The 9,572-nt window shown below is 37.0% G+C and overlaps 1 protein-coding gene across 2 annotated transcripts; it reads left to right on the forward strand.

Annotated features, from left to right (window-relative positions):
* The first annotated feature begins 39 nt into the window (after window positions 1-39).
* On the forward strand, window positions 40-3,893 carry GAUT4 (galacturonosyltransferase 4). 2 transcript variants are annotated; one of them, XM_078587098.1, is made up of 9 exons: window positions 40-316; window positions 409-443; window positions 523-564; window positions 671-794; window positions 876-1,036; window positions 1,124-1,365; window positions 1,474-1,831; window positions 2,149-2,724; window positions 3,517-3,893. In XM_078587098.1, exons 1-9 carry the CDS (start codon window positions 208-210, stop codon window positions 3,790-3,792), a joined length of 1,923 nt encoding a protein of 640 aa, XP_078443224.1. In that variant the 5' UTR covers window positions 40-207; the 3' UTR covers window positions 3,793-3,893. The 2 variants fall into 2 exon arrangements, with proteins under 2 accessions (XP_078443224.1, XP_078443225.1); XM_078587099.1 differs by having other exon boundaries at window positions 671-782; window positions 873-1,036.
* The last annotated feature ends 5,679 nt before the right edge of the window (window positions 3,894-9,572 follow it).

Here is a 9,572-nt window from a genome sequence, read left to right on the forward strand (position 1 = left end):
TAGGCGAAATTGAATAAAATCAACAGATAGAGTATTAGAGATAGAGAGGTCGGCAAGATCCGAGCTTCTTCTTCGAGGGCTCGGCTTCTTCGATCGGAGAAGAAGGGGTTCGATTTCGTTTTTCAGTTTCGATTTGCTTGATAACCCTAATTCTTCTTAAATGTGGCACCGGAAGTGAGATCGTTGGCGCATTGCGGCGTTCTGCGAATGGGTAAAATGAAGAGTGAGCCGCTGTTTTTGATTTTTCTGGCGCTCGTTGTCTTGGGATCTATTGTTGTATATACGGACATGCTCAGCGCCGACCCGAACTCCGTTGGTACGACTGCTGTCTAAAACAGAAATGCGAATGTTCTTCCTCGTTTTCAATTTTTTGGAAATCTTTATATTCGTTTGACTTGATTCTTTCAGCTTATGAGAAATTGAAGGAGGAATTGTCTGGTCTGGTGAGTTTTCTTTGACGGGGATCTGCCGTTTCTTCGTTTAGCTCCCTTTCCTGTTATTGATTACTTTCTCGTTTTGTAGAGCGCCGCGGTGAAAGTGGGGAAACTGAATGCCGTATCACAAGTCAGTCCATGCTCCTTTTGATTTCTGTTCATCACGTTTTTTTAATAACATCATGCATTTCTTGGATACGCTTGTGCTTTAGATCTAATTGGCTGTCAAAGTGCAGGAATCGCCAAAAGTCGAAAAAGAGCAAGGCGGTATCGCAATCGTTCAACCGCTCGACGGCGACTCCTTTGAAGAGGAGCCCGTGATTAATTCATCGGAAGATACGCCAGTATCAGGAAAGAGTGGTTAGACGCTTGATCTTAATTTCCCTGGAATTAATCGTATTCGTGAAGAAATTGACTCAAAGGTTAGTGTTCTTCGTGCAGATGACCTGCCGGTGGGAGTCGGCGAACACCGGAGTCGAGTTTTATCTGAGGCAGAAGAACGAAAGACCACTGTCATTCAGCAGGTCACTGAAGATTCTATCTCTGGGGAAGAAAGAGATGTCGAACTCAAGCAGATTACAGATCCGACCTCCAAGGAACAGGTTCGCCGCAACCTACCATATTGAGGAAAGTTTCTGATCGAATTTTGATTGATGATCTGAGAAATTATCTGTTAAATCTTGATCCAGAGTGCGAATTCTCAAGATCAAGCGTCGACCCACTCCGATTTTCGTGAATCCACTGATGCTGGCAGTAGGAAAAGTGACGTCAAGGTCCACCGGTTGAGAGATCAGCTGATCAGAGCGAAGGTTTTTCTCAATCTTGGCCAATCGAGGAGCAGCCCTCACTACATTAGAGAACTCAGAGTGCGAATCAGAGAAGTCCAGCGGGCCCTGGGAGAAGCTACAGTAGACTCGGATCTACCTAGAAAGTAAGCTTCTTTATCATAAAGCGCTATTCAATCGTTGATTTATTTCTGCTTGAGGGGTCATGGGTTCTTTTTCTATGACTTATTTTTATTTATTTCTCGCTTATTTAGCATCGATGAGAAGATGAGATCCATGGAGCAGACCCTGGGAAGGGGCCAACAGATTCAAGACAATTGCGCTGCCGTAGTGAAGAAGCTCAGGGCGACCCTCCACTCAACTGAAGAACAGCTCCGGATCAACAAGAAACAGGCTCTTTTCTTGACACAGCTTGCGGCGAAAACCCTTCCCAAGGGCCTCCACTGCCTCCCATTGAGACTCTCCAACGAATATTACTCTCTAAACCCAACAGAGCAGCAGTTCCCCCACCAGGAAAAACTGGAAGACCCAAACCTCTATCACTACGCGATCTTCTCTGACAACGTTCTCGCCACGGCTGTCGTTGTCAACTCCACCGTCACCAATGCCAAGGTTTGCCCTTGAAAAAACTTTTCTTAAGAGCTGTCATTGATAGATAACACCAATGCCGAAGCATAATAGAATCCATCAAATTAGTTGGAAAGAGTGGATCTTCTGAACCTTTTAGCTGTCATTGATAGACTTTTCCTATGGCAGATGGGTGCATCATACATAGGCCCCAAGTGGTCTGCTAAGTTGCAAATGTACCCATCACAGAGCTTGCTACTCAACCTGATTTCTACACACACATTTAAGCCCATACCCATATGAATAATGCCTTTATCCCAGATTTCATCTAATCGCTTATATTGGGATTTCCGAAATTGCAGGAACCTTGGAAACACGTCGTCCATGTTGTCACTGACAAGCTGAATTACGCCGCGATGAGGATGTGGTTTCTGAAGAACCCCCCAGGGGCGGGAACAATGGAAGTACGTAGCATTGACGAATTCACCTGGCTGAATGCGAGCTATAGCCCGGCCCTGAAGCAGCTGCAGTCTCAGTCCATGATTGACTACTACTTCAAGACACACAGGGCCAACGCCGACCCCAACCTCAAGTACAGAAACCCCAAGTATCTCTCGATTCTGAACCACCTCCGGTTCTATCTCCCGGAGGTGTTTCCCAAGCTGAACAAGGTGCTCTTCCTTGACGATGACGTGGTGGTCCAGAAGGACCTTGGCCCGCTGTGGAAGATCAAGCTCGACGGAAAGGTCAACGGCGCTGTGGAGACCTGTGGCGAGAGCTTCCATCGTTTTGACCGGTACCTCAACTTTTCTCACCCCCTCATTGCCAAGAACTTTGATCCCCGTGCCTGCGGCTGGGCCTATGGCATGAACATCTTTGACCTGGTTGAGTGGAAGAAGCAGAAGGTCACAGAGATCTACCACCACTGGCAACACCTGGTGAGAAATTTCACCCTTCTCCTTAAACTTTTTGTGCATTTTTATTTAAAATCTCTGATAAAGGGTTTCAATATGGCCTATACATGAGTTACAGTCGGGCTTCCTTTTTTTTAATGTTTGGACCAAATCAGGTAATTATGCAGCCAACCTGTTCTGGATCCGCTTTAATTGCCCACTAAAAACTGGTTGTCCTTTCGCATGAAATCATGCTCTTTGGCTTAAACTGAGTTTTTAAAAGAACCAACTCTCCGTCATGTTTCATATAATCGATGTAAGTCTTTCAACCGAGTCCCCTTTTATAATGTTTGAACCAAATCAAGGTATTAATTTTGTCAACCTCATCTGTGTCGGCGTTAATTACACATTCAAAATTAGCTCTTGTCCGGCTAGAAATAGATGCTTTAGGACTATATATGAGTTAGCACATGTCTCACTGTAGTCTATCTATAAGTTCGGACTATTTCCCCATTTTATTTACTTTGACCCAAATCAGACAATTATTCAGTCAACCATCGGACTCTATCTGCTTTAATTACACTTAACAAGTAGCATTTCTTTGGCTTGCGTTTCTAAAAGAGTCTCTGACGTGTTTCACGGTAGTCTATGTATGAGTTACAACCGGAGTCCCCCTTTTTATAATATTTGACCAAAATTAAGTAATTAATGAGCCAACCTAGTGTGGCTCAGCTTTTATTGCCCATTAAAATCTAGCGCCGGTTTTAATTGCTCGTTGTAAAAAAATTGCTTGATTTGCTTAAAACCGTTGAATTTTTTGGGTTGGATTATGAGCAGAATAGCGAGAGGACACTGTGGAAGCTGGGGACGCTGCCGCCGGGGCTGATCACGTTCTGGAAGCGGACCCTGGCGCTGGACCGGTCGTGGCACGTGCTGGGCCTGGGCTATAACCCGGGCGTGAGCCCGAAAGACATCGAGCGCGCCGCCGTGGTCCACTACAACGGAAATCTAAAGCCCTGGCTAGAGATCGCCATCCCCAAGTTCCGTGGCCTCTGGTCCAGGTTCATCGACTACGATCACCCTTATCTCCGCGACTGTAACATCACCCCTTAGTGTGGATTTTTTTTTTTTATAATCTTTCCATTCTTTTCACCTTTTTCTGCTTCTTTTGTACATGTCCCAAACGATGGTCAGCAGTGTTTCAGATATTACCACTCTTTGGGCAGCAGGGAACTGCAATCGGATAGGATCGCCATTCATCATTGACATCAAACAATCCAATGATGAGAGGGTCAGTCTGATCGAGTTGGTCTGTGGATCAAGTGGGTTGGATCTTGATCGTGCTCGTGGGCTGATCCCATCTCCGCAGTCAGTCAATCATGGATCATGGATCATGGCTCAGATTAAACTTTTCAATCTGGTCCATCCATTGGTGGATTAGAGTGAAAGGGCTTGCTGACCTGATCGATCCCATCACGGACCACGCCACCGCAGATCGGCAAGATCAAAGACTGTATCCGATCGCCTAACTGATCAATCGATCCGATCAAATCCCAGTGCACTAGTGGGCTGCAAGCTGAGATAACTTGGGAGATTCGAAGATAGTGACTATGAGCATTGGAGATTCGAAGATAGTGACTTTCTATCCACCTCCGTCTTTCGCCATCGCAATCGCCATCTTTCTCTTTCCTCTCTCTCTCTCTATCAAACTCTATAAATTAAAAAATGGAACGCTATTCCTGGACCGTTCTTGTCGTCTCGTAAGAGGATTTATCTCTCTTGAGTCCTGCATGAATCCCAGCTGAGAGAGAACATATTTCCTTTACTGTAACCATTTATTGAAAGTAAGGTTATAACCCTCTATCTCTCAGTGCATAATAATTTATTAATTCATTTCTTGTAGGGATTTTCGCTTGGTTGAGAGCAAAAAATTGTCCCAACTGGGTGTGGTTTAGATTGCTTAAACCTCCAAGACTGATGGGTGGTACAATTGTTTTGAGGAGTAATTTAAACTGCTCATCACCTTAACATCATACTATCTTCCATTGAACATGGTGTTATGAGTAAAGGCAAACAGTATTATTTGTCTTACCCTTGAAAATCTTAAATTTATAAATGTGGCGTGGGGGATAATTTTACCCCCTAATTGTCAAATCTTTCTCGTGGAGATAAATTTTTTGAAACATATAGATGTCGAATTCCTTGCGATATTGATCACAACCTCCCTAATTTAGAGTACCTTTCCTTGTCATCTGCGTCCGGTTTTCGTCAGGTGCGTTATCTTCACAATCCTGATGATATCTTAAGTTATCGAAATGGCTTTTACGATTTCATCTTTACATAATATTTCCCAAGGATTTATTTTCCAATTTTCTCAAGAGTTCCCAGATTTAAGTCTAGTGGCTTTACCCACCTTGTGTTTTTCTTCCTTGTGCCAAATTACTTTCTTTCTAACCACTTTACATTACTGTCAAAACATAAACGCATCATTAATAAACATGAAATATTAGTTTTATAAAATTGTTTTTAGAAATAATTTTCAGTTTAAATTAGAACATAAACTTGAGGAATTTAAATTATTTTAAGGTAGATATTTCCTTCGCATTCATGAATTTCAGACAGAACCGCTAAATATAATTTGAAGTATCCATTTATTGGAAATAAAAATATAGAATCCATTACCTAGACCTTGATCCCCCATACCCCAAAATGCATCCCTCTTATAAAAAGATGATATCATACACTGAGTCAGAAAGAGATCACAGACCAGTAAGTGTGAGTCAGGGTACATGATAACGCAAATGTTCATGCATACATGCTTTATTAACATGCATTCTCATGTCCATAACATCTAAAGGTATATGACTTTATAAAAAATAATAAAATTCCAAGCATTTCATGATAAAACCAACCTAAATATAAATTATGTGCTAATATATGAGTCTTTGGACTGAAACCACGCGAATTCCTAGAGATCAAGTGGAATATTACTAATAACAAGGGCTTGATGTCAGAATATAGATGTCATGTGCTTGATGGAGGTAATGACGAAAGATGAATTATATCAGACTAGCATACAATAAATTAAGCTAAACGAAATCCCAAATGAATCTAGTGTGGAAGACTCCAAGGACTCTTGAAACATATGCCGTAATGTGCGCTGAAATGGGGCTCCCTTGGGAAGCTTCCATTAATGGCTCATCCAAGATATGCTTCCATGATAATTTTGAATTTCCCATTTAGACCCCCAATTTTAGTTTGTTAATTTATTCCTTCAAAATTGGAAGTTATTTATTGGCTTGATGGATAACAATCAAATCATGTATTAGTATTAGTAATGAAATTTAAATTCTCCTCATAGATTATTATATGGATAAAGTTTATCCTTTCTAAGAATATTATTGCCACTAGAAGTATTGAAATGATGTTAAATGAAGTAAGGTGAGTGAGATTCAAAAAATTATCATTTACCTAAAACGAGACATTCTATCTTTACAAAAAAAAATTTACTAATGAAAAAATAATATTCATAATCAATTCACGTTATTAAAATGATTTATACTTGATTATTTTAAATAAATTTTAAAAACCCAAATATTTTAAGCCAAAATTTCTAAACTTATATTCCCCCCCAGATTAATTTGTTTATAGAGATGAAATCATACTATAATAACAAGGGGTAACTAGAAATATTTTCAAAAAATAATTTTGTGATGATACGACCTAATTATTGGTTCATAATATATGCTTTTCTATATTAGGGAAGACCCAAGCTTAAGTCAAATTTGAATGCCAATAAATTTTTTTTTGATAGAAAATAACTTATACTACATTTGCTTAAAAATAACTATGGTAAAAACTAATAAAGAGGAAAATTAATTCTAACCTATGTCAAACCATGGTGAAGCATTATTGTATTTCCATATAATCAGTGGAAATCATTAACTGGGTTAATTACTTGTTCACAAAAAGGGATACATTATGCCAAGTATCTTCCTTTTTCTACAATACGGTCAATGGGTTAAAAAATGAAACAAATATTGCAAAAAATTAGAAGTATCATAGTATTTTTATATTTTGATCCATTGATTTAACAATTCAAATGGTGTTTAATCAATTTTATTTTCAAAATAGTAAATATGATGGGAATTATATTTTTATTATTATGAGTGTAAAATAAATTATTTTTAGTTTTTAAATGGTATTAATAGTAAATGTTCACGATACTATTTGTATTTATTAAGTTTATTTACATGATTATTTAAAAATAAGTATTCATCCCTAGAAGAGACCTAACACCATAAAATCTATCCCCCTCTCTCCCATGTACTATTTACATAAAACTTACATGATCTACAATGTCTCTAATGTTTTAAATCAATAATGCTTTAAGTTTCATTATGATATTATATATTCAGGAGATATCGTACTATTCCCTATGCCTATGTATGCATTGTATTTCATATTTATGATTATGCATAATCTGAAATTTCTTATTATATGATTTACCTGTTGAAAAACCCAAACACATTATTGATTTTTTGTAATATTGATAAAAGAGTGCAGATTCCATTACTATTTTATGGTTTTAACCTAACTATTAATGTGAATACGAAGTATTACTTCTAAATACAACTAGGGAGAATATATATTTCCTGCCTTTTTATATGTCTTGGAGAAAAATCAATATAAATTAATATTATACTGTACAAAAAGAGTGAACATATGAAACTTTAGGAATAATATCTGGGGTAACCCTTAGGTAGAGTAAACAAAATTTGGCACATCCAAAAAATATGGAATAAAATACTACGGAGAGTGGGAATAATCTTATGATAGAGATAAACACAATTATTAAATACATGACAAGAATTATTTATTCGGTAGAGCTATCGTTTAATCATATTCCATGCCACCTTATCGATTCTTAAATCAAATTTAGACACACACGGTCATATTATAGATTCATATTAAAACAAGGAACAAGAAGACACATTATTTGTGGTTTAAAATGATTACCATAAATATATAGTATATTAGGGATGAAGTGAATGGGACATATATATCTAGTGTCTAGGCCTAGAGTGGGTGGTCAACCTCGAAGGAAGAGTAAATCTTGACATTATGGATGTTGTAAAAAATGGATAAGTTAGAATTGTATGTCAGATTTAGTTACAACTGACATATAAGCCAATGCTCAGAGTAATAAATAATAAAATGAGATCAGTGATAGAATAGGTTAACTTTTGATTGGAGGAGAAGAATATAAATGGGAAAAATTAGTGCAGATACTTTTACTCTACCTTTTGTGGATATAACCTTAGAGAAATTGGGAGAAAAATATTCATGTTTAATCATTATTATTATTCATGCTTACCTGTATTTTTGGAAAATTTTTAGTTAGGAAAATACTTTTTTCATAAATCACTTTCAGAGTGCTTAGATAATTTTGAATCTCAGTTAAAAATACAATCATAATACTTACTTCCTAAGTTGGAAAAAATGATTTTTGTAAGCCCATGGTGTGAGTGAGGGAGTTTTTAAAGGACGGCTTACATGAAGGCCAATTTTTGATGGACAACCAAATTATAATACTTAAAGAAGGATACTTTATGTAGTGTTTTATTGCTAAAATATAGACTGCAATGAGAAGATAACAGTTTTTCGATTGTACAAATTATTGAATTAAATTCGAAGACACATTTAATAAGAGAGAATTTAATTTTTATAAATTTGGGCATATAATAGTATAAAATCAATTAAAATAATGTATCTGATATCTAGATACAATTGATAAGTACAACGATATTTATTTAGAGTTACAGGTTTCATGTCCTGATAATAAGTTTCTCTTGATTCAAAAGTTTTGTCATTCATATGACTCATGAAAAATAAATTATGTTGTATTAAATATGTAATAAATATTATAATTATAGTTTTAGATGATGCATTTTAATTTAATAGGGGCATTTAATATACTACAGCTAATTATGCTTGATAGTGGAAACTGAATGGTTCTATAGTGATTCGTTATTCAAGTGGTGAAGGAAAAAAATGTAAATCAAATGTGGATTTTACATTTAAGATATTGGTTTTATTTCAATATTTTATGCACTAATTATTAAGAATCAGGTTATACAATGATTATAATGCATTTTTATAAATTTGGTAAAAAATGAGATCGCATTTTGATTAGTGAAGTTTCAAATGTTTATATAATTTATAATATATGCATATCTGAACCCTCGTATGGTTAGAATACATCTCATTAGCTGTTGGTATTTTTATAAATGAATATAAGCCATTGATATTTTATGTAATATTCTAAGGCTCCAAAGCATACAAATTCTTTCATGGAGGCCTGTGCACTAACTGTGCGGAGTGCGTAAGCATACTTGCCCAACAGGAAATTGATGAAAATATATGTGGCCGGCAAGCCAATCTCATATTCCACATCTCGTTCATGTTCATTAATATAACATATTCATTATAGTTCACTTTGTGATGCTTATAATGAAGTCCACAAATACATGATCGGACTTTGTGAATTATGATGAGATCGTAATATTGAGATCACTAGTCTTTAAGCATGTGTTCTAAACATTCCTATTCGAAGAATATGCAAGAAGGACATCGAAGTATCCGGATGAGTATGGCTAGTCCTGTAGCCATTAGTGTGGAGACACTAAGGATAGATAGAGGGTGTTTTTTGGTGGAAAGAGTTCACTGAATTGATCCGTACGAATCCCTGAATGGTATTATACCAAACTGTAAATCAGGTTGATTCACATCACAATTGTGTAAGTGGTCTTTAGACCTGAGATACCAAAGATGTCAGGTGGACAGACGGTTGTACTTTGATTATGGCCAACGAGTCTCTAACAACAGGATTC

Source organism: Wolffia australiana, chromosome 15, assembly GCF_029677425.1.
Source record: "Wolffia australiana isolate 7733 chromosome 15, ASM2967742v1".
Taxonomy (NCBI): Eukaryota; Viridiplantae; Streptophyta; class Magnoliopsida; order Alismatales; family Araceae; genus Wolffia; species Wolffia australiana.